General features: G+C 36.7%; 1 protein-coding gene across 3 annotated transcripts in view; it reads right to left on the reverse strand.

Moving 5' to 3' along the window:
- The window catches only part of RASGRF2 (Ras protein specific guanine nucleotide releasing factor 2), a 337,564-nt gene that overhangs the window by 34,955 nt on the left and 276,716 nt on the right, over positions 1-25,893 (reverse strand). For all 3 annotated transcript variants that reach the window (XM_044662962.1, XM_044662957.1, XM_044662951.1), the window contains exon 19: positions 362-474. In XM_044662962.1, coding sequence (XP_044518897.1) covers positions 362-474 — 113 coding nt within the window. The remainder of the gene's footprint in view (positions 1-361; positions 475-25,893) is intronic.

Raw genomic sequence — 25,893 nt, forward strand, 5'->3', positions numbered from 1 at the left:
CATAGTAGACACTATATAAATGTTAGCTATTATCATTAGAACAGAAATTCCCAAAGAATGGAAGTTGATATGCCATCATCCATTGACGAACAAGTTCCATTACAGCCTTGGGTGGTAAATTTTTGTTTTTGGAACCATTTGGGCTTACGGGCATCTTCATCCCACTAGTACCCATTGAAATGAGATAACATATGTAAAACACTTTAAATACTTTAAAGTACTATGCAAATAGTAGATATTATTTATTATTCTGGTCTTAGTAGTGTTTGGGAAGATAATCCTACTTTGGCATAAGATGGTTCAAGAGAAAGCACGAAATAGAATCAATGAAAGAGAATGACTCATTTTCCAATGCCTTTACCTCAGTATATTGGCTGTGGCTTTCCTTTCTTGGGGTAGAAGGTCAGGGTCTCTCAAGACTTCCTCCAGCAAATTTAGAACATTCATCTTGAGTTCGTTGTTGAGTTCAAAATCCTACAAAATAAAATAACTTGAGTCTTCTTGAGTTTAAGACTTGAAATGATAAGCTCTAAACCATATGGCACCATTTTCCAGGTCACATTCCTACAGATCCAATTTGACCTTGGATTATTCAGATTATGTCATATTTTTAAAACACCCTACTCATGAAGGGAGGATCTGTAAACTCAGTTATGGCATTTTATCTGATTCTGTCATTGGGAAAACAATGGATGAAGAAATCAGTACAACTCATCAAACAAATATTAAATGCCTACTATATTTAAGATGTCAGAGGCTACTGAATAATAGAAAAAGGTACTAAGGAATCTTCACATTCATTGATTCAATTAACAGGTAGCTTCCAGATATGACACTATATTTGGAGAGGCAGGGAGACACAAAGATGAATAAAACACAGTTCCTCCTCTCATGGAGCTTATGGTTTAATCAGCTACATCTATATGGTTGCTCCATCATAGGAACAGGATACACAATTGTGCCAATTTAGATTTTTTTTTTTTTACTCCTGGCCATGTTTGATTATATGCCACTCTTAGGTTGGAGGTGAAGTTTTTGCTGTTTATAATGATGTAAAAGCAATTTACAGGGCAAGTAAGTACATGTCTGTGGATGAAAGGGCCCAAATATTGAAAGGAAAAAATAAATTTCAGTGGATTCTTGGTCTTGCAGAACTTGACCTGCTTTGCAAATTCTCCAACACTATCATTCAATTAATTCCTGTCATTACCATGAGCTCACATACCAGTCTGACCTTGGTTATGGGGGATTATATAATGATGAGTTTTAAACACTTTATGCATCCATTTCACAATCCAGCATCTGTTTCCTTGGGTACGGAAGTCACAGAGAACATTGAATACTAAGAATACGCATAACAAATTAGCACTGTCCAATGGAACTCAGCCATTCATTTTGATTTCTCTTATGCATTGAAAGGGAAGAGGGCACAACATTTTAATGGCTGTTTTCTTTATTGTGTTTTCCTTTTCAAGGTAGAATGGTTTGAAAGATTAACCTCTGAAGGCCTTACTCAAGGTGTCCTAATAATAACACTTCCCAGGCATGTCACACTTTACAATTTGCAATGCACTTTCCGTGTAGTATTAATCCTAGGGAGGAGGGAAGTGAGCACCATTTTCTAGATGAAGAAAGTGAAGCTTAGAGATCATAGCACCATAAAACTATAGATCTACAACCAGCAGGGACATTAAAGGACACCTAGTCCAACCCTCTCAATTTATAGATGAGATGGAAAAAAGTGAGGTGATACCAGAAGTCACCCAGCAGAACCTGGATTCAAGTCCAGACATTATTCAGAATTTCTTCTGTGGCATCAGGCTGGTAATGTGATTTTTCCATGGTCATCTACCTCACAAATCTCAGAATTGGGACGCAAACCCAATTTTCTGACTTCAAAACAGGTTTCCTTAAAACAGATTCCTTCTTATTCTATACCCTATATACTATGCCTCTCTCGATTCTCCTAGCAGTTAGGTACCATTTTCCTTAATTCTAGCTGATAAGAGCTAATTTAACAATCAAATCTTCAAGCAGTTATGTTATATACTTAATGAAGTAATTAATCTGGTTTGAAACCATGAAAGGGCAGCTAGGTGACAGTCCTAGAATCAGAAAAATTTATCTTCTTGAGATGAAATCTAGCCTCAGGTAGTTACTGATTGTGTGACTAAGGGCAAGTCACTTAACCCTGCTTGCCTCAGTTTCATCATTTGTAAAATGAGCTGGAGAAAGAAATGGCAAACCACTCTAGTGTCTTTGCCGAGAAAACCTCAAATGGGGTGAGTAAGAGCTAGACATGACTGAAACAACTGAACAACAATAAAAGCCATGCAATTAATTAAAAATACATCAGGAAAGCATGACTTTGTCTACACCTAATCAATCAACAAACATTCCTGAGCTCCCACAGAGGAGCTAGAAGTGAAGTACAACAAAAGAACACTGGGAAAACTTTGAAGAAAAGGGTCCTTGAGGGGAAAAAAAATGCCCTTTTGCTTATTTGGAGTTGGGATAGGTTGCCCTAAAAAATAAAATGTGCGGGGGGCAGCTGGGTAGCTCAGTGGAGTGAGAGTCAGGCCTAGAGACTCTCTAGGAGATCCTAGGTTCAAACCCGGCCTCAGCCACTTCCGAGCTGTGTGACCCTGGGCAAGTCATTTGACCCCCATTGCCCACCCTTACCAATCTTCCACCTATGAGACAATACACCGAAGTACAAGGGTTTAAAAAAAATAATAAAAATAAAATAAAAATAAAATGTGCCCATTAGGACTTCTCAAAACAGCACTTCTAGTGTATTGACATTCCAACTGAGAACCTTTTCTATTAATGTCATATAGATCACATTCTATGACAAAGGCCAGAAATAAGGTGTACTCAAAGACTTTGTGAAGTTTTAATCTTTTAAATTAACCTACTAAAATTGCATGAAGACTTTTGGGATACCCTGTATTTATGAAGCAATTACCATTCTTCTTCCTTAAAATCCTTAATATTTCCCATAAACTTGATGATTTTCATTATCACAGATAAGTAGAATCAAGAAGAATCAAGTTGAAATCCAGTCTCTGACATTTACTTGTTGTGTGACCTTGGGGAAATCAGTTCACCTCTGTTTGCTTCAGTTTGCTCAGCTGTAAAATGGGGATAATAATAGCACCTACCTTGCAGGATCAAATGAGATAATATTTGTAAAAAATGCTTAGTATTGTACCTGTCACACAGTCGGCACTATAAAAATGTTTATTCCCTCTTCTTTCTTTTGACTTGGTGAGATAGGTATACTGCAATGTATTAATGCATTATACAATTATATGAATAAATTTATGATTATTAATTGCCAAGGGATATTTGTTAACTGGCAGCTAGGTAGCACAGTAGATAGAGTGCCAGGGCTGAAGTCAGGAAAATTCATCTTCCTGAAATCAAATCTGGCTTCAGACACATAACAGTTGTGTGATTCTTGGACAAATCACTTAACCCAGTTGGAAAGACTTGAGAATTCTGCCCAATACAATGACCAACCAAGGATTTTTAGCATATCAGCGATGGAGCTTACTATGATCTATCTCTTGTCAGAGAGGTGATAGATTCAAAATGCAGAACAGAATACACTTTTTGGACATGCCAATGTGAGAATTTGAATTATCTGACTACATGTATTGGCTACAAGGATTTATTTTCTTTTTCTTTCTTTAAATTTGGAAGGAGAGAAAGGATGAGGAAACTTGGAAATAAAAAGGAATCCCTCTGAAAAAGAGAAAAAGAAACAGAGATGGGGAAAAACCCCAAAAGAATCACAGATAAGCAGAATAGCTTTGAAAGTTAAATGCTGAAGTTATTAAATATTTAAAAAAGAAGTAAGTTCTACATAACAGTAATTCACAGTTTCATGTACAATCCACTCTACTAATTAGATAGATAGATAGATAGATAGATAGATAGATAGAGTGAGCGAAAGAGAGAAATTTTATTTATTAAGTTCCAAATAAAGAAAAATGTAAAAAAAATTATCTTTTAAATGGAGTAGGAGAGACAAGGGGAATTATGATTCTGACTGATAAAGAGTAACTGATGACTGAAATAGAGATGACAGAAAAATTGAGGGCAAAGTTATGTTGGAGACAAAAGCAGGATCCAAGAAGGAAAAGACCCCCTGAATAGAATGAGATGAATTAACTATTCAGTTATTTTGCTGCTTCTTTTTCTTCCAAAGAGAGTGGGACTTTGGAATCAAAAGGAGAGAACATAGATAGTTATTAATAAGTAGCAACCCCTAAGAGAACAATAATAGCAAGGCAGCCTCTGGTTGATTTTAATGAGCTCAAGACACCAAGCCCAGATAAACTATATCCTAGGATACTGAGAGAATGCATTAGAGATAGCTATTCAACATGCTCTGTTGAAATGCTGTAGCAACTATGCAGTAAAAAAAATCACCACTTTGTCATGCAGCTAGATGTTTGCCTTATTTCGGTCAAAATTAGAATATTAATAATCAATGTGCCTGATGCTTTATATTTTTCTAGAATTTATAACCTTGGCTACATATACTTTTTCACCATTTATTTCTTAAGACTTGTAAGTGAACTCTATTCTCTACCCAACCCTGAAGAAGAAAACTACATCCCATGAGAACTGGTTCTATGGTCAGAAATAAGAGATATATTTGATGGTCTAGTCTTCCAATGTAAAATTCAAGGACCAGCTTTCAGTGAGCTACAACAGCGATGGATTCCACAAGGTGGCGCTCTAGAGACAGCTGGATGAACACCATGGACACTGAAAAGCTTGCTAACCTTCCCCTCTTAGCTTCCAGCGGCCAGCCCCAGAATGATGTGGATGTTCCTTCTCTAACTTCCAGAGCTAGACTAGGAAAAGGAGGCTGTTAAAGTTTATTCCTTGAGCTATACAAGCTCAAGGAAGCATATCTTGCTATACATCCCAGGGAGCCTGAGGTATCTGCTGAAATGATCATTATCTAATATTTTTTGCAAGCCATGAAGAGATGGGTAAAGCATCTTAAAGCTGGAAAAGGGTAAATGCCTGGGAAATAAAAGCTTGCCCAGCTTTGAACCACGAAAGAGGAAATAGGAGACGTGGGGGAGGGGGGGATAAAAAGATGCTTAGGGTACAGTCTCTGTTCTCTAGGACACACAGAGGAAAAAAGATATGTAAACAATTATAATGAATAAATAATTAATCAATAAATATTTATTAAGTGTCTGCTATATGCATATATATGCATACAACAATACTGTGTTAAGCCCTAGGGATGTAAAAAGAAGCAAAAGATAGTTTCAGCCCTCAAGGAGCTTACAAATGAATGAAGGGGCCAATATGTAAACATATATATATATATATGCATAAATATATATATATACATACACACAGAGCAAACTATACACATGATAAGTAGAAAATAATTAACAGAAGATAAGTAGAAAATAATTAACAGAAGAAAGGCACTAGAATTTAAAGGAGTTAGAAACGTTTTCCTGTCAAAGATGAGATTTTAGGTGAGTCTTAAAGGAATCCAGTGGAAGTCAGTAGGCAAAGAGGAGTAAAAGCAGAAAGGAGAAATTTATTTTGTCTTTATAAACGTCTTTAACCACTGGCCTTTGTTTATCTGTGCGTATTAATTAGAAATACAGCTTGGAAGAGGCAATTAAAGAAAAACATTCATTCTGAGAGGAAAAAATAGTTCTAACACTAATCAATACTTTTGCTAGAGCATTATCTCTAACTGGGGGCTCAGAGCTAAAAAGATATAAAGAAAGTTACACTTTTTTTTTCAAACAATTTTCCACCTATTTGTTATCTACCAAATGTCTAGCAAGGTGAATGGCTTGAGGAGTTGGAAGTGGAGAAAGAAGGTATGTAGACAAGAGTGGCTGAAGAACCTTGCTCATCTTTATTGCTACAATAAGAATAATTCAGTTTAAATTGTTGCAAAAGAAATTCAGGTTCCATGAACTGATACACATCACAAAGGCAGGGCTAAGAGCCTAGAAAATAGAGTGCAATAGCCTGCCTCTTTTGCTTGTGGGTTTTTTTTTTTTTTTTTTGGTATATTTAGATGCCAAAGAATAGAAGAACATATATTAAGTAATTTACCAGACCATATACAAAAATACAGTAAAATTTAAGAAAAAGGGAATATTAACACCTGGGGGGCATTAAAGAAGGCTTCATGAAGGAGCCAGTGCCTGAGTAGATCCTTAAAGGAAGACAAGGCTACTGAAAAGGTGATGAGAAGGTAGTTTATTCCAGGTATAAGAAACATTTTGTGCTGTCTTCCCAAGGTCTTATCATTCACATCTTACTTCCCAAGGTTATATAATTCATATGTGACTTGGGACTTCAAAGCTGTTTGCACTAAGCTGAATCTTTATTTTTATTTCCTTTAATATTCTAGAATATAACCATTTCCATTATAAGAATGACTAGCATGTTTTAAAAGAATATCAACATTCAAACCTGTACTTTCCAGTGTGTTCTACCATGACCACAAAAATGTGGTTATGTTGCAAAAAATGGAGAGAGAAGCTCTAGAGAATCTGACCTAAAAGACTTTGAAATGTTTGTCAGATTTGAAGGTTTTAAACACTAGAAGAAGTTGCCAAAGATTATTTTATAATTTTCAGGAATTCTAACTTGTTTGGTGAGCAGCCATAAATTGCTAAGAATTCAAATTAGAACACATAAAAAAGGGAAACTAAGAGAAATTTGCCTTTAAAAAAATAGACCTCCCTATTTTGCCCAGGCTGCAAGTATAGCAGCTACACAGGATCCTGATCACAAAACTGACCACCCCAGAACCTTTGACTTGCTTACTTTCCAATCTAGCTAGATTCATTCCTTCTCTTAAGCATCTTGATGAATTATATTATATTATATTATGTTATATCATGTCATATTATAAACATATATCAATGCCTGAATAAGTATAGATTAATGTTAGGTGGACTGTAGCTTAGAATTCCAGAACTCAAACAATTTATCAGCCTCAGCCTTCCCAGTAGCAGGAATTACAAATGTGTGTCACCATAACCAAAAAGGAATTTTAGAGAAGATAGTCAAATATATTTCACATCTAGGTCCCTTTTTAAAAATCTCATATCTACAAACATTTCATACATAACAAGGATTTGATAACTAGTTGTTGAAAGAACTATTTCTTTAATTAAACTCAATAAGAAGTGAAGACAACTTTTAGATTGGACATTCCATAGATAATATGCTTCCCCTTAAACTAGGTAAATGGGGTTTGGGGTGAATTTGACAAAGAGAAGGGAGTTAGCTAGGCATATGAGGAGTGGGAGGCTATTAGGAGAAGGCATGGGGATGTAGGATGTGGGAAATATGTTAGCATAAAAATAACTGTGAAGAAGCTAATGGTAACAAAATGACTCCCACTCAGCTAATGGTGGGGGTGGGGGTGGGGATAACATCTATATTGAAAATACTTTTCCCAGTCTTTGAAAAAAAAATTCCACATTTTTATGACCATTGAGCTTTGGCCTCTAGTTCAGAGCAGCTGTCTAGATCAGCATTTTGGAAAACTGCACCTCAGTCTAAAAAAAAAAAAATCAACATTTCCCAGGCTCTCATCTTCAAACAACCAAAGAGATTTATTTCATTTTAAAATTCATTTCTTATAAAAAGGAGAATTTTTCCAGACATCAATTTTTGGCGCCTCACTGGGTGGCTAATTAACACAGGCTGGGATCTTTGAGGACAATGCATGGTGAAAAACTGGGGGAAAAAATCAAAAGTCTAGCAATTTCTACTTTTTAAGATTGCCTTTTCTTTCACTGACATCCTCAGTTAAATAACTCTCAATCGTTTTGCCTGTTACTTTTTGCTCCTACACTGGCCTCAGGGAAAGTACCAAAACTTTGTCCATAAATAAAGGTCCCTACATGCTTCATGACTGATGGAGTTACTAAGATCCATTTGATTCTTTTCCCCAAGGAAAAGATTGTATATATTGATATCTCAGCAAAGAATTCCAGTAAAGATCCTAGCAAAGCATCATTCTAAAGGGGATAGATGCCTCCCTTACCCCTACACTAGTTACTTTTCTTGAAGGATACTAGGAAGACAACAATTTGTAATTATGGAACACCATTAATATTAACCTTCAGAGGTAGCTAGGTGGCTCAGTGGATTGAGAACCAGACCTAGAAATGGGAGGTCTTGGATTCAAATTTGGCCTCAGGCACTTTCTAGCTGTATGACCCTGGGCAAGTCACTTAACCCTCATCACCTAACCCTTACCATTCTTCTGCCTTGGAATCAATATGTGATATTGATTCTATGACAGAAGGTAAGGGTTTTAAAAAAAAATGAAACCTTCTTTGTGACCCCAAGGGATAGGTGGTGCAAAAACTATCCTTATCCAACAGATGGCCAGAACTACATCTTAAGAGGTTTACTGACTCACTATAGTTTCACAACTATTAAATGTCAAAACCAGGATTGGAATCTCTTTCTCTTAACCCAAAGACCAATATTATTTCATGGTGCCATACAGTGCCTCAACCAACTAAATGTGTACTTATCTCCTCAGAGACCCAGATGCCAGATGAATTATAGAGTTACACACAGAGATCTCTTCTTGGCTTTAAAAATAAGGAAAATAAATTAGGAAAGACCAGGGTTTCTCATGGCTCTTACAGCTGATAGCTTCTTCAAAGTCTCTTAACCTCTGTTTGCCTCAGTTTTCTCCTTTGTAAAATGGGGCGAATAATATCACCTATTTCCAAGGATTGTTTTGAAGATCAAATGCAAGTCATTGTAATACCCTTAGCACAGTGCCTGGTGAATAATAAGTGATATAAATATTGTTAGCTACTATAAGTAATAAAGGAGACCAAAAAAACCCTACTCTTTTCTTATAACACAGTCTGATCCAAATTAAGAACTTCTGAATATTTTTTTCTCCACACTGATTACTTTTATTCATGTGCTGCCTTAGTTATATAAGTCCTGTTTTTAAAAAGCCACCCTATCTGTTCCATGGTATAAGGACAGAAGATTTAAAAGATAACAAAAGCATTTACATTTTTAAAAATCCTTTACCTTCTGTCTTAGAATTAATACTATCAGATCCAAGGAGGAAGAGCAATAAGGGCTAGGCAACTTGGGTTAAGTGACTTGTCCAGGATCACAGAACTAGAAAGTGTCTGGGGACAAATATGAACCTAGGACTTCCCATCTCTAGATCTGGTGCTCTATTCACTGAGTCACCTAGCTGCCCCAAAAGATTGTACATTTTGAGAATCATATTTATGGGAAGGCTAAAGGAATTGAGGTCCAGCTTTTATAAGTAGAGATGAGTAAACCTAACAATGACAGTCACAAAGCCATGGATAGAGAGCACTGGGTCAGGAGTTCAGAAGATCTGAGTTCAAAAGCAGTGACCCTAGCAAGTGACTTAACCTCTCTCTGCCTCAGTTTCCTCAGGTGTAAAATATGGCTAATAAAGCAACTACTTCACAGGATTGTTGTGAAGAGTAAATTAGATTTTTGTAAAGCTGCTTAGCATAGTGCTTGACACATTTTTGTTATTATTGTTTAGATATTTTTTTCAGTCATGCCTGATTCTTTGTGACCCCATTTGGGGTTTTCCTGGCAGATACTGGAGTGGTTTACCATTTCCTTCTCCAGCTCACTTTTTTTTAAAAATATTTTTAAAAATTAATTAATTAATTTAGAATATTCTTCCATGGTTACATGATTCATGTTCTTTTCCTCCCCTCTTCTTTCCCCCCTCCCAGAGCTGACAAGCAATTCCACAGGGTTATACATATATCATTGTTCAAAACCTACTCCCATATTATTAATAGTTGCAATAGAGTGATCATTTAAAGTCAAAATCCTCAATCATATCCCCATCAAACTACGTGATTTATCATATGTTTTTCTTCTGCATTTCTGCTCCCACAGTTCTTTCTCTGGATGTGGATCGCATTCTTTCTCATAAGTCCCTCGGAATTGTCCTGGGTCATTGCATTGCTGTTAATAGAGAAGTCTTATTACATTCAATTGTGCCATAATGTATCAGTTTTTGTGTACTATGTTCTCCTGGTTCTACTCCTTTCACTCTGCATCAATACTCCAGCTCATTTTATTGATAAGGGTTAAGTGACTTGCCCAGGGTTACATAGCTAGCGTGTGAGGCTGGATGTGAACTCAGGAAGACAAAGGCTTCCTGACTCTTGGCCCAGCAATCTACTCAAGTACCACCAAGCTTCCCTGCTTGGCACACAGTAGGTGATTAATAAATACTTGTAACCTTTTAAGGTACTTATTCTAATTTAGATAATTACCCCTTATTCTTATATTGTACTTTATATATCCTGAAATGCTTTTCTCTTGATTCTCATTCCAACCTTGTAAGTATTATTATCTTCATTTTATGTCCAAGAAAACTGAAAAAGAACAACTTTTTCCAGAGCCAAGTTATAGAACAAACTATTAGAAAGGCAGCACTAGAAACAAGGCTTTCTGACTTCTGGTCTCTCTAGACTGTATCTTAGTCCCTTTAAAACCAAGCATTTCACAATTAACTGTAATGCAATTTCCTGCCCAAGTCAATATAGTTCTTAAGGGCAACATATATCAATATCTTATGTCAATAAAATAACAAAACAGAATAAGGAAATACTGTTTTGAAAGTAAGTACTGCATCCATGTGTTCAAGGACTACAAGAAATCTGAACAAGCCCCAAAGATCTTAGAATATAGGACCCACTGAAGGAAACATAGCCTGCTTGTGTTCTATTTCCTTTTGATGTGCTTTGGGAATGTGGATTTGCAAGAAAACAAGGACAATCTGCTCCTGGGAAACATTATACTCCCTAAGGTTGTCAAAGATAAAAGGTAGACTGGATAACTTGGGGAGAATAAGAATGGATCAGTGAGATTTGGGACCCATTTATATAGTGGTTCTGTAAAGTTATTTGGATGTATTTATGCGTTTAATGTAGTAAATGCATTAAAGTATTTAATGACTAATTTGCTATTTGGGGTGGAGAAGGGAAAAGAATGGGGAGGAGAATCTCGTTTAAGTGTCAGAACTGAAAAGATATAAGGGACCTCAGTGATCCTCTAGTCGAATTCCCTCCCTTTTAAGTGCCAAACTACCCCTCCAAACTCCCTTCTTCCTCCCTCCTGCCTTGTTAATCAGGGCAACAAGGCTTGAGAGTGCAGGGGATCAAGAGTGGTGGGGTCCTCCTCTATCCACTAAATGGCATCTGCTCCAGTAGGCACTAGCCTAGTGACAAATTTGACACTTACAGAGATGGAATTTCAGAGGCTGAACCAGAGGTCCTAACAAAGGCATGCCAAAGGCTCTGGGGATAAATGTGTTTCTTTTCATCAAACTGTTACAAATGCAACAGAAAAAAACCATTTTAAATTAAAAAAGGAATATCAAATATGCTTTTGAATGAAAACTTTTCATCTTTGTAAAAGCCCTGAAACAGAACCAAAGAAGAGAAAAGCATTAGGAAGTATCATAAGACCATAATATGCCAATGAGTCAGGAGTCAGTTTTCTGAGAATTTGCTTGAAAGTTAATTAACTTAGGCATTTAGGAATAGGACAGGTAGGTAGCACAGAGGATAGAGCACCAGGCTTGGAGTCAAGAGCACCTGGATTCAAATCTGACTTTAGTTACTTTCTAGCTGTGTGACTCTGGGCAAGTTACTTTAACCCTGATTGCCTACCCCTTCTTCGGTCTTAAAACTGATAGAAGATAAGGGTAAAAAAAAAAGAATTTGGGGACAATGCTGTATATAGTGGTGAGATTCTTAGGTAGGTCAATAAAAGCCTATTAAACCCCTGTTGTGGCTGAATTCTCCTGTAAATGGTAGTCTGGAACATAAGTGCAATTTTTAATATGAAAATTCATTCCACTTTCAACTTAGGATCCCAGAAACAACAGGACCAGGAGTAAGCCTGGGCAATATAATAAGGCTAAAAGGAAGCCTTCCTTTGGAACTTGGATGCCATCACCCTTAAGATATTCTGTGTGCCAGCATAGTACCCAGCACACTGTGAATGTTTAATAAATACAGTTTGATGTTGCTGCTGCTGCTGCTGTTGATGATGACTATGGAGAAGGGACTCATTTTCCTCAACACCATTTGCTAATGAATTGCTAACAGTTAGGTAAACTCAAGAGTCCTGGGAGTGGCAGCATCTTTAATCATAATCCTACCTTCAGTCTAAGCCCCACAGTCATCATCCCAGAAAGAAGCTGCTATGGAAATGCTGCAGCTACAGATTCTCTGCACAAAGTACTTAATGAACACCTTTTTATCTTATTGATTGACTCTGGAAAGAGTATTTCCCATGAACACTTCACTGAGATGACTGAGGAATCTCCTTGATGGGACCTGAGTATTTTCTCCCTTGTTAAGAATCATTCAGTCTGTTAGGGATCTTTTGACTGGGTCATGCTGTTGAGGACTGAGTCACATCTTTGTATGGAAGCCTCTGAAAGGAAGCCTGGAGGGACTTTGTCTCTGGGAAAGTACATCCCACAGACATCCCTGGGAAGAGCCATTCTGGATTATGTTTACTAATCACGGTGTTGAGGTGACTACAGAAATTGAGAATTATAATGGAAGCAGAAAGGATCTGGTCAAACTCACACATGAGCAAGAATCATCCCTAGAATACAGTAGCATTTATTTAGCTCTTTGAAGTTTGCAAAGCTCTTGAAATATCTTTGATCCTCCTGTCTACCCTGGGAGGTAAGTGTTATTATTATACTCAAATTATAGATGAGAAAGCAGAAGCTGATTGAGGCTAATTTATTTGCCAAGAGTCATACAGCTAGCGAGTGTAGGAAGCAGGATTTGAAGTCAGAGTCTTTTGGACTCCAGGACCAGCATTCTATCCACTCTTCCATCTAGTATACACTTTTCTTATGAGGTAGATGAAAAATAGCACTCAAGGGAGAAAGCGGGGAAAGCACAGCTATGTGGCTCAGAGGATTGAGAGCCAAGACTAGACCCAGGAGGCCCTGTGTTCAAATTCAGTCTCAGACACTTCCTAGCTTTGTGACCATTAACATTCCACTCCTCATTGTCTAGCCTTACTGATCTTCTCCCTTGGAACCAATATACAGTATTGATTCTACAACAGAAGGGAAGAGTTTTTAAAAAATAGCACTCATTGATCATGAAAATTAACCATGAATAGGTATGGGCATACCTCAGAGATATTGTGGGTTTGGTTTCAGATCATCATGATAAAGTGAGTCACATCAATTTTTTGGTTTCCCAAAGCATGCAAAAGTTATGTTCACAATATTAAGATATCCCTTCCACATTGCAACTTTCCCTATTATGGTTTTGATATATCACAGGTGGGCAAAAGAAATTAACTTGGAATTTTGGGGGACTTTTGCAGAAGCTGCAGGCAATACTTGAAGGCCAGTAGATAACACAGAAAAAGTTTAGAAGCTCAGAAATGCATAAAATAGATGTATATTATTGTATAATATTAACCTATCTTATTTTTTAAACATTTATTAATATTTATTTTTTAGAAAAGTTAACATGGTTACATAATTCATGCTCTTATTTTCCCCTTCACCCCCCAACTTTCCCCCACCCATGGCTGATGCATATTTCTACTGGTTTTAACATGTGTCATTGATCAAGACCTATTTCCAAATTGTTGATAGTTGCATTGGTGTGGTAGTTTTGAGTCTACATCCCCTCCTTCATGTCCGCCTCAACCCTTGTGTTCAAGCAATTGTTTTTCTTCTGTTTCCTCTCCTGTAGTTCTTCCTCTGAATGTGGGTAGAGTTCTTTTCCTTTAAGTCCCTCAGAATTGTCCTGGGTCATTGCATTGTAACCTATCTTATTTTTAACACTATAAATATACATAATTTCTCTTAAAGTTAAAATAATAAAGAGTTAAAAGTTTGTGAAAAGAACATAAAAGTCAGCAGACAACACAAAGACTAGAAATGTAGGGTATCTTAAAAGCTCAATAATTCATAAATGCATAAAATGTATGTATTATTATGTTATTTTAAATTTTATTTTTGTTATGCATGTAGTATATTTAGTATTATTCTTCTCAAATTTGTTTCATTTAATTTTCATATTTTATATTTTAAAATTTCTTTTTTCAGATAGTATTTTTATATAACATTGACCTACATATATCCTATGACCAATATTTATCCCAAATTTTACAATCATGTACTATAAACACTCCATCAAAAAAAATAGCCAGACTCCTTCTCCAGTAAAAAGGAAGGACCAAAAAATTTTATGCAGATTTTCCATATTGCAGGGGACATCTAACTCCCATGATGTGAAAGGAGACACCTGCGCTATATAGTCTATTAAGTGTGTAATAGTATTATGTCTACAAAAACAACACATGCATCTTAACTTAAAAATACTTTATTGCCAAAAAACACTCTTATCTGAGCCTTCGGCAAGTTGTAATCTTTTTATGGACGGAGGGTCTAGCCTCACTGTTGACAGCTGTTGACTGATTAGATTAGGGTGGTGGTGGTTACTAAAAATTGGAATGGCTGTGATAATTTCTTAAAACAAGACAACAATGAAGCCTGCCCCACCAATTGACTCTTCCTTTCACTTAAACATATAGAAGCCATTGTAGGGTTATTAATTGGCCTAATTTTAATATTGCTGGGTCTTGGGGAATAGAGAGGCTGGAAGAGAGAGGGAGAGAGGTGAATGGCTGGTCAATAGGGCAATAAGAGCACACATTTTTAGCAATTAAGGTTGCCATCTTATATGGGTACAATTCCTAGGACCTCGAAACAATTACAATAGTAATATCAAAGATCATTGATCACACATCACTATGACACACAAAACAATGGTGGCCAAGTTTGATATGTTTTGGAAATTATCAAAATGTGACCAAGAAATACGATGTGAGCATATGTCATTGGAAAAATGGTGCCAATAGACTTGCTTGGTGCAGGGTTGCCACAAACAGGTTGCCACAAATTATGCCACAGACCTTTAATGTGTAAAAAACACAATATCTGTGAAGTACAATAAAGCGAAGCACAATAAAATGAGCTATGCCTGTACTTGTAGCTAAACTGAAAGTTCTAGATCAGTACAAAATGACTATTAGACACATATATTATTAATATTCTAACTGACTAGAATAAAGTAAGCCTTCTGATGCTTAGAAGATCTATGAGCTTCTCAGTATATCACTGCTATTTTGAATAGTACATACTAAGCAACCAATTCTATAGATTGTGTTTAGGAATTGTGCTATGGGGAAAAACTGCCAACGACATGTATGACTAGAAATGAAGATGAATCAATTATTCAGCCAAAGTGAGGAAAACTCACATTTGCCTAGCATTTCACAGAACTGCAAAGTCTCAAGACTTGGAAAGGAGCCCCAGAAGTCATCTAGTTGAAGCCTTAACTGACAAAGAATCCCCCTATACAACATCCCTAATACAGAGTTACCTAGCATTTAATAATCATAATAGCAACTATTATCTCAAGTGATCTTCAAAATAACCCTTGGAGGTAGGTGCTGTTATGATCCCCAATTTACAGATGAGGAAACTGAGGCAAAAAGAATTTAAGTGACTTTTCCAGAGTCACATAGCCATCAAGTGTCTGAGACTGCATTTGATCTCAGATCTTCCTGACTCAAGACTAAGTGCTCCATCCTCTGTGCCACCTAGCTGCCATTTCCTCCAAGATCTTTGATGAGGTAGAATTAACTATCTATAGAGATAGTTGGTTCTACTTTTGGACAGTTCCAATTGTAAGAACATTTTTAATTACCATAAGCCCAAATCTCCCTCTGATTTACATCCATTGCTCCTAGTTCAGTCTTCTTGGGCCAAATAGAATAGTATAGGATCTCTTTCATGTGGTTGCCTTTAAGACACTTCAAATATATACCATCCTAAATTTGCAAAGAACTAAAGTTGGTAGGGACCCAAACAAGAGCCCTAATTCTCCCTTCAAAATAATCACTTAAATTTATGAACTACAAACCCCTAAGACTGACTTTTTGGCATGCACCAATGAATTACTTTACCTCATTAAGGCTGTGCAAAAACTGATCATTTATAAAATGAAGAAATATGTACAAATAAGTGGTAGATAGGATAAACAGGAAATAATCAATATAGATGGCAACTAGGTAGCATAGTGGGCAGAATTCCAGGCCTGGAGTCGGGGAGATTCATCTTTCTGAATTTAAATATGGTCTCAGACACTTCCTAGCTATGTGACCCTGGCCAAGTCACTTAATCCCATTTGCCTGTTTCTTCATTTGTAAAATGAAATGGAGAAGGAAATGGCAAACCATTCCAGTATATTTGCTAAGGAAATCCCAAAAGATGTCATGAAGAATTGGACACAAATGAGATGTCTGAACAATAGTCAGCATAGAGAAAGCACTGGAATGAAAATGAATTGGGAAAGGCTTTCTGTAGAAGGTAGAATTTTAGCTAAGGCTTGAAAGAAGCCAGGGAAACCAAGAGGCAGAAATGAGAATCATTTATGTTGTGAATCCTTTGTTATCTTGTGTTTTTTGCTGGAATGAAATAAAGCCTTATATAGGATAGTTTGAACAGAATGCTTATAGAGGATCTGGCTCTTTTAGCCACATTGGAATTTATTCTGAGACTCCTGGTGAAAATTCTATATTGGCAAATGAGCCAACTTGGCAAGGTTCCCAGGGAAAATCTAGCTGGGAGGAAAAAGAGCTAAAGAGATGATTTTAAAGGTGACTCAAGATGGAGCCCATTCTGCATTATCCCCAAGACTTGGATTTTTAGCCAAGATTTATACAGTTTTGGCTCCTAAAGTATTCCAACAGAGATTTGGAGAAGGTAGGGATTCAGAATACCCTTCAAAGTAATGGGGGAAAGTGAATCCCTTTGGCAAAAGGTAGGATTCATACATAAGGGATAATCAAGCTCAGGCATCTTTCAGAACTAGTAGAGTTTAAGAAGAAAATCATGCTAAAAATCTGGAGTAGGGTTAGGGATTGAAGTAGGGAATTAACTGATAGTAAATTAATAAACACCTGGTAAATTCAGATTATAGAACTGGGTATAAGAATAATGCTTGGTACAGAGTTGCAGCTGAGGAGATCTGGGAATAAATAGGATATAAGTATTTGTTGCATTCTGCTGGCCCCAGCACAGCCCCAGATTCAGGATTGGAACAAAGAATGCATAGCATGGTAGCCCAGCTCTGAAGTGAATGTTGTAATCTGACACTGTACAGTTGAGCAATGTGAATATACTTGACTAAGCAATGTCAAACAAGAGCCCTAATTCTCCCTACCAAATCATCACTGGAATGCATGAACTACAAACTGCTCAGATAAAGAAAACATTATTACTGCCATTTTTGCACACATCAGTGAGGAAATTCAGATCTCCAAACTATGCTGTCATTATACCCAGGCTGAGATTATTTTGATGTGGACAAGATTATCTTAAATATTGAATAGGCACTATAGGACTGCTGTTGAGGGAAACAGGACTATGCAATTCCCTATTTTTGAAGAACAAAATAGAAACACCAATGTTGCTGAGAGGTTTATGATTTTATATACAAATCTAGGGTAGTATTATTGCAAATTGTGTGAAAAAAATTTACATACGGGAACTAAATAGCTACCTAAAATCTACTTTTAATTTCTCTCTTCATTAAAATAATCTGAATATCTAGACTTAAAAAAATTAAAAACCCTTACATTCTGTCTTAGAATTACTATTATATTATTGGTTCCAAGGCAGAAGAGCAGTAAGGGCTAGCAATGGTGGTTAAGTGACTTACCTGGGGTCATAAAGTACATGAAGTCACATTTGAACCCAAGACTTCTCATTTCTAGGTCTGGCTCTCAATCCACTGAGCCATGTAGTTGCCCCAAAACATCTGAACTTTTTAAGAAATTATTTTATTGGGATAATTAAAAGTATATTCTGAATTTATTTTTTAAAAACAGGTACAAACACAAATTTTAAAAACAGCCAATCAATATAGTATATAATTCTGAACACGATATATAGAGTATTTCAAAGGCTTAAAACTGCACTAAGATTTTTTGGTACACACTGTATTTTAGTAAGATTTGGTGATGGATTTTGCTGTTGTAAAAGTGGAATTTGGGAGATATATATATATAAAATATATGTATATATATTTTCTATGGACACGTGGGAACTATCAAACTACATTTCCCGTGGTCCAACAGGTTTCTGGTTCCGGTTCTTTGGGCGTGGGGACGTCTGCATCACCATGCAGAGAACAGTTTAAAATGAGAGGAAATCCGAAAGTAAAGCCTCTTTTTCTTTTTAGCTCTTTAGCTCTCCTCTTTAGCTACCTGAGCGCATGGAGGTAATAATAATGGCTGGGGTGGCAGTTTTGAATTCTTATAAGCGCATGGTTGAATGACTCTATCTATCAGCATGGTTTTAATTAAAATACTAATTTCTATATTTATATCAGTCTTTATTATTTTTGATCTTAATACTGTTGAGAAACTGGTCATCATAGTATCTTTAAATAACAACATATAGATATTTAAGCCATGGTCCTCTGTTTCCTCATCTATAAAGAGATGTTGCACTAGATAATTTCTAAGGCCTGTTCCAATGTTCTTTAATTCTTTGACTATAAGATATGCAAGAATTTGTAACCCCTTCTCCCTCACCCCAGTTTTTTATTGGGTTGGTTTGTCAAAAAATATACTATTTCCTTATGTAATTATAACTCTAAGTGAGAGAAGATCAAAATTGGTTTCTATCTCAAAGGAAGTAAAAATGATATTTTAGTGAGACAAGGATAACCCGGGTTTAACTCCCTTCTTTATTCACTAACTGCGTGACCTCAAGTGATATTAATTACTTGTATTTATATTGAGTGCTTTGGAGTTCACAAAATGCTTTTCTCATAGCAACCTTATGAAATGAGTAGTAGTCAAATATTATTATGTTTAATTAAGAAGAGAAAAAGCAGACTCAGAGAGAGAGAGATTAAATGACTTGTTTGCCAGAACACAGAAACTATCTGCAGAGAATTCAGGGCTTCAGACTCTATATTCTGTCTTCTTTCAAATATCCTGCCTCAAATTTGAAACTATGCCCAAAGGGCTTTAAAAGACTGTCTTCCCTTTGATCCAGCCATATCACTGCTGGGTTTATACCCCAAAGAGATCATAAGGAAAAAGACTTTACAAAAATATTTATAGCTGCACTCTTTGTAATGGCAAAAACAAAACAAAACAAAACAAAAAACTGGAAAACGAAGGTATGTCCTTCAATTGGGAAATGGCTGAACAAATTGTGGTATATGCTGGTGATGGAATACTATTGCACTCAAAGGAATAATAAACTGGAGGAGTTCCAGGTGAACTGGAAAGACACCCAGGAATTGATGCAGAGTGAAAGGAGCAGAACCAGGAGAACAGAGATGGATACACTGTGGCACAATCAAATGTAATGGACTCCTATACTAGCAGCAATACAATGATCCAGGACAATTCTGAGGGACTTATGAAAAAGATCGCTACCCACATTCAGAGGAAGAACTATGGCAGTAGAAACACAGAAAAAAAAGCAACTGCTTGAACACATGGGTTAATGCGGATATGAATTTGGATGTAGACTCTAAATGTCCATCCCAATGCAATTATCAATAATATGGAAATAGGTCTTACACATGTAAAAACCAGTGGAAATGCATGTTGGCTGTGGGGTGTGTGTGTGTGTGTGTGTGTGTGTGTGTGTGTGTGTGTGTGTGTAGGGGAGAGTAAGAACGTGAATCATGTAACCATGGAAAATTTTTGTAAAAATAAAAATTAAAAAAAAAAATATACTACCTCAGTCCCTTCATTTCTCTGGACCTTAGTTGCCCTATTTATAAAATAAAGAGAAAGTGAAAATACTCAAAAGGAATTTGGTATGGTCTATAGACAGTTTTAGAACCAGGAAGAAAATTTCAAATTTGACATGTTGATTATGTAAGTCCCTTCCCCCCAAACTCTCTCCCTCCCACTTCCCTTTAAACTCTCTAAGACCTGCACTGGTAGAGGGAGACTTTTTCAACTGAGAATTCCATATATGGATTAAATAAAAGGTCCTTATACTTTATCCCTATTGCCACGAGGCCTGGATATCCCTTTTCCTCTTATGCCCCAAATGCCTTTGTCTTAAAATAGATTGCTAGTCAGGAGTTCCAGTACAAGCTTTTCTTGAGGACCTGAATTCCACATTGAAGCAGTCTGTGCAGCACTCTGGGTCAGTTTAAACTCAGAGCTAGGCCCCTGGATCCCCAGTGAAGACAGTCTCCAGGGTGCTGGCCTGTGGGAGCCTAGACCTGGCTAGCCCTTACCAAAGTTCAAAGCAGAGTCCCAGGACAAGGCAGTCTTCAGTGTTTCTGACCTAATCAAGCCCAGAGTGGGACTAAAAGCATACACCCAAGTCTGAGGCTAGACTTTGAGCCATCAGCAGTCTTGGGGGTGATTAAATAAGTAGTGGGAGGTAGATTTAAGAGCTCCCAGACCACAGGCCATCATATCACCTTGGAAGAAGTGAAATTTGTAGAAACCCAGAAATAAAGTTAAGGGTAGCATCAAGGAAGAACTGAAGTTTAAAAGAGTGCCTTATAATCCCTGAGAACAGATTCCACAATTAAAATAAAAAGTGAAAGTCAAGAAAAAGCCTGGGAGAATGAGCAAGCATAAAAAAAAGCCACCAACCTCTAAAAAATTTTTATGGACACAGAGCAAGGAACAGACACAGAAAGGGACAGTGAAAGCAAAGCAAACATACCAAAGCTTCAAAGAAAAAATATGAACTCGTCTCAGATTCTGGAAGAGCACAAAAAAAATTTTAAAAATCAATTAAGGGACATAGAGGAAAAATGCATAAGAGAAATAAAAGCAATGCAAGAAGAAATGGGCCAAATGAAAAAGAAGGCTCAAATGCTTCTGGAAGAAAATCATTTCTTAAAAATCAGAATTAGGCAAAAGAAGCTAATAACTTCATGAGACATAAAGAAACAATAAAACAAAATCAAAAGAATGAAAAAGCAGAAGGAAATGTGAGATATCTCATTGTAAAAAAAACTAACCTGGAAAATAGATCCAAGAGTATTGGACTACCTGAAAGCCATGATAAAAAAAGGTGGGGGGGGTGGGGAGGCTGGACATCATAATACAAGAAATTATCAAATTGTTGTGATATTCTTGGATATATGAGAGTAAAATAGAAATTGAAAGAATCCATAAATCACTCCAGAAATAAATCCCCAAATGACAACTCCCTGGAATACTATATGTAAATTTAAGAGTTTCTCAAGCCAAGAAGAAAATACTATAAGTATCCAGAAAGTAACAATTCAAATACCATTGAGCTATGATCAGGATTACACAGGATTTAGCTGCCTCCACATTAAAGGATCAGAAGGAGCGGAATATGACATTCTGGAAAGTGAAACATCTAGGTTTACAACTCAGAATCACCTCTCCGGCAAAATTGAGTATATTTTTTCAGGGGGAAAATAGTCATTCAATAAAAGAAGATTTCCAAGTATTCCTAATGAAAAGACAAGACCTAAATAGAAAATTTGATGTCCAAACACAAGACCCAAGAGAAGCCTAAATAGGTAAATAAGAAAAAGAAAATTTAATGGTCTCAATAAAGTAAAATTGAATATATTCCTACATAGAAAAAGGATATTTGCACTTCTTAAATTTTTTATCAGTAGTACAGCAATTAGAAAAAGTATACATAGAGGATGTGGAAGTAAACTGATTAGGATGACATGACATGCAAAAAAAAATCAAGGGATAAAAAGAGGATTGCACTGAGAGAAAAGGGTAGGGAGAGATGGAATGGGGTTAATTATCTCACCTAAAAAGGCATTAAAAACTATTACAGTGGAGGAGAGAATGAGGATGGTGATGGGCAATGTTTAAACCTTACTCTCATTGTAACAGACTCAGAAAGCAAATAACAACCAGACTCAGTGGAGTATAGAATCCTGTCTTATCCTATAGAGAAGTAGGAGGGGAATAAGACTAGGGCAGTGGGGGTTGTCATAGAAAGGAGAGAGAAGTAAGGAGGTGATAAAAATAAAAACACTGGTAAGAAGGGACAGAATTAAAGGGAAAAGAGCAGGATCAAAAGGGGAAAAATAAGATGGAGGGGAATACACAGCTGATAATCAGAACTCTTAATGTGAATAGGATGAACTCACCCATAAAACAGAAGTAGATAGCAGAGTTTATTAAAAACTAGAAAAAAACCCTAAAAGCCAGAATTAAAAACCTAGTTGTTTATAAGAAACACTTCTGAGCCAGGGTGACACACACACACACAGAGTAAAGGTAAGGGGCTAGAGTGGAATTTATTGGGTATCAATGGAATTAAAAAAGCAGGAGTAGCAATCATGATCTTAGACAAAACTAAAGCAAAAGTAGATCTGATTAAAAGAGATAAGGAAGGAAATGACACCTTGCTAAAAGGTACTATAAACAATGAAGTAATATCAATATAAACATATATATACCAAATGGTATAGACTCTAAATTTTTTAAAGAAGAAATAGGAAATAGACAATAAAACTCTGAGTAGGAGACCTCAACTTCCCCATTTCAGATCTACTTTATTTGTGAATCTAAAAATATTCTGAGAAGGGGTTCACAATACAAAAAAAAAACAAATTTAAGAATTCCCAATCTAGGGTGGTTTTCAGACCCCAGAAAACAATGAGCTAACGTTTACCCACTGGCCCTTCCAGTAACAACTGGGCTTATTTTTATAATCAGCATTAATACCATTACCCACAATCAAGTATGTCTTTTCATTTTTCACATCCAGAAATGAAAGGGACAAGAGGTTCATCTAAATCTCACTTCCCGGAATCAGGTAGCAAAGTCAGTAAGACATTTGAAGTAAAGGATTTTGGGTTTTAAATGCCCCACACTGTTCACAATAAAAAGTGCTAAAGCACTTCTAGATGTGTTAGAAATAGAAACAACTGGGTTTATTTTGGAGTCGATGAGATTTCAGAGAAAGTGTACTTGTGAGTGGAGAAAAAAGCCTAACATATCTTCCCTCTGCAAACCTTTATCAGTAGAATATCCATAAGACAGCTATAACATTGTCACTTGTTAAAAAAAAAAAAGAGTTGTTTTCAAATGGTTTCTTAAGTCTACAAGTCTGAGAATGTATTTATTTCCTCTATTAGACTACAAGCTTTTAAGACTCAGTGCAGTTAATGTCCAGCATATCATATAATACGTCTTAAAGCTATCTTATAAGACAATAGACCAGTACAGTATGATTGTACTTATTTTAAGTGCTCCAGTGATCTGCCCTTGGTTATGTGCTATTCCACACTTCTATAAACAAACAATATAGGCAGGAACTAGTTCCATTTTTTTGTCTTGGATTCTCAGTGCTTAACATCCAGAAGATGTTTAAAAAATGTTTGTTGAATTGAAATGCATCAGCAGGCAAGATTAAGTTGCTGAAGCTCTTCAGAGTTGACAGAACCAGCTTCAGATTTCCCCTTTGTATTCTGTGGTCCATGCACACCTTCCTAACCCTATAGACAGATTGTCTCTTCTTCAGAGTGATTATTCAAGAGGGCAATTCAAGGAAACCAAAATTGCTGCAGACAGTTTTTGGCAGAGGCTCAACCACAGACTTGATCTGTTCCCAATCTGCCTCTGAACTTATCTATCCATAACTAGCTAATCACAATAGCATCCATCCAGGGAAACCTCTGCTGCCCTGAAAACCTACAGAGAGCCACAGAAATTTACAAATGAAGTGAAAGGACACAGCAGGAGAGAAGGAAGGCAAGTATGGAAAATAGAAAGGTAAAAGAAGAAGACTAAATCAAAACCACTGCTTAGCTTTCCTGTGCTAACCTGATTTCTGAACTGAGGAACATTTGGGCTTGCAGACTCTGCCTTGACTGATTTCTGGAACATTTAAATTTAAGAGCTAGACTTTTACTCCCTGAGGACATTGAGCACAATACCATTAAGATAGAAATGAAAAAGTATGTAATTAACCTACACGTTAATGAAAAAAAAAAAATGAAAGCAGTCATTCCCAGGAATCCTAGTGAAATAGCACCAGGGTTCAGATTCTGAAGACCTGGATTTGACGTCTACCTTTGCCACTCATCTACCTCCTCTCTGAGGTCCTCTGGTAAAATGAAGGAATTAGACTAATTAATCCCTAAACTCTAAACTACAGCATTCTTCCATTAGTATGTAACCCTTCAGGCTTCAGAGCCTTCTAGGTTCATCATCTCTGTTGACTCTAAAATAGGCAGGGAGGTAGGACCCAGAGAATTACCCTCATTTTAAAAATAAGGAAATTGAGGCATAAAGCAATCAAGTATTTTCTTCTCCTTTAAATTTGTTATTTAATTTATTTTCATATGATTTTACATTTTGAACTCCAAATTCTCTTCCTCCCCTCTATTCATTAAGGTCTCCTATCCATCCATTGCAAAGGTAAGCAATATGATATCAGTTCTGCATGTGAAGTTTGGAAAAACACATTTCCAAAGTAGCCATACTGCAAAAACAAAAACAAAAACAAGGGACAATTAGGTAACTCAATGAGCATATAGAGAGCCAGAGCTGGAGTCAGGAGAAATCTGGGTTCAAATCTGGCCTTATATATTTCCTAGCAGTGTGACCCTGAGCAAGTCATTTAACTCCAATTGCTTGGCCTTTACCACTTTTCTTTTCTTGGAACTAATACTTAATATCAATTTTAAGCTAGAAGATAAGGGGTTTTTTTAAAAAGCAAGAAAAATAAAGTTAAAAAATTACACTTCAATTTGCATTCAGAGTCTATTAGTTCTCTCTCTCTCTAAAGGTGGAGAACATTTTTCATCACGAGTCCTTTGGAATTGTCTTGGATCATTGTTGATTAGAATAGCTGTCTTTCACATTAGATCATCATTACAATATTGCTGTTCCTGTATACAATGCTCTCTTGTCATGTCATTTTGATCACTTCATGTAAGTCTTCCCAGGATAAAACAATCAAATCTAATATATTTTGAGAGTAACTAGCAAAAGTGTTCGAGTTATAATGGCAGAATAGCAGGAAACAGTACAATGAGCTGCTCTTCCCACCCCTATTCCAAAACTCTTCCAGTGAATCTAGAAAAATGTACAAGATTGATTCCTGATGGAGAAATACAAAGAAAAGTCATAATTAGTCATTTTTCTAGCCAGGTCAGCATAAGGAGACAGAAAGTAAGATCTGTGGACTCTAGGGAAGGAGTCGGGCCAGAAGTGCACCTTAGAGCATTTCCATATCCAAGGAGAATATATGAACTGGGTCCTGAGGAGGTCTCAGACCCATAGTAGCTTCCACCACCAGGACTGATGCAAAATGTCATTCTAATTACTCACTATCCAGTTCTAGGTCATAGATCATTGGTAGACTGAGAAGGAAATCTATACCTCCCTTCCCCATACCCCTTCAGTGCTCTAGGATGTGTACCAAAGAGAATCAGGTTCAGAAAGAAATAGCAGCAGTATAGCTCAGCTCCCCAGGAGCAAAGTGTGGTCTCCGTCCAGCTTCTAGCCCAGACTGAAGCCTTTAGAAGAATAAATAGAAAAAGAATCGCATGGCAAAAAAGAGCCTGCAGGGCTGTCACTCTAAACCAGAAGAGCTTTTCAGTTGGCTGATAGGGCTGAGTCCAAGTATAATCTACTTAGTTCCAATCCCAGGTCAAGAATTTGGAGAGCCCAGACCAGAGGTACAAGAGTAGATAGAGTACTGGGCCTGAGATCAGGAAGACTCATCTTCCTGAATTCAAATCAGGTCTCAGACACTTA

The sequence above is a fragment of the Gracilinanus agilis genome, chromosome 1 (assembly GCF_016433145.1).
Source record: "Gracilinanus agilis isolate LMUSP501 chromosome 1, AgileGrace, whole genome shotgun sequence".
NCBI lineage: Eukaryota > Metazoa > Chordata > Mammalia > Didelphimorphia > Didelphidae > Gracilinanus > Gracilinanus agilis.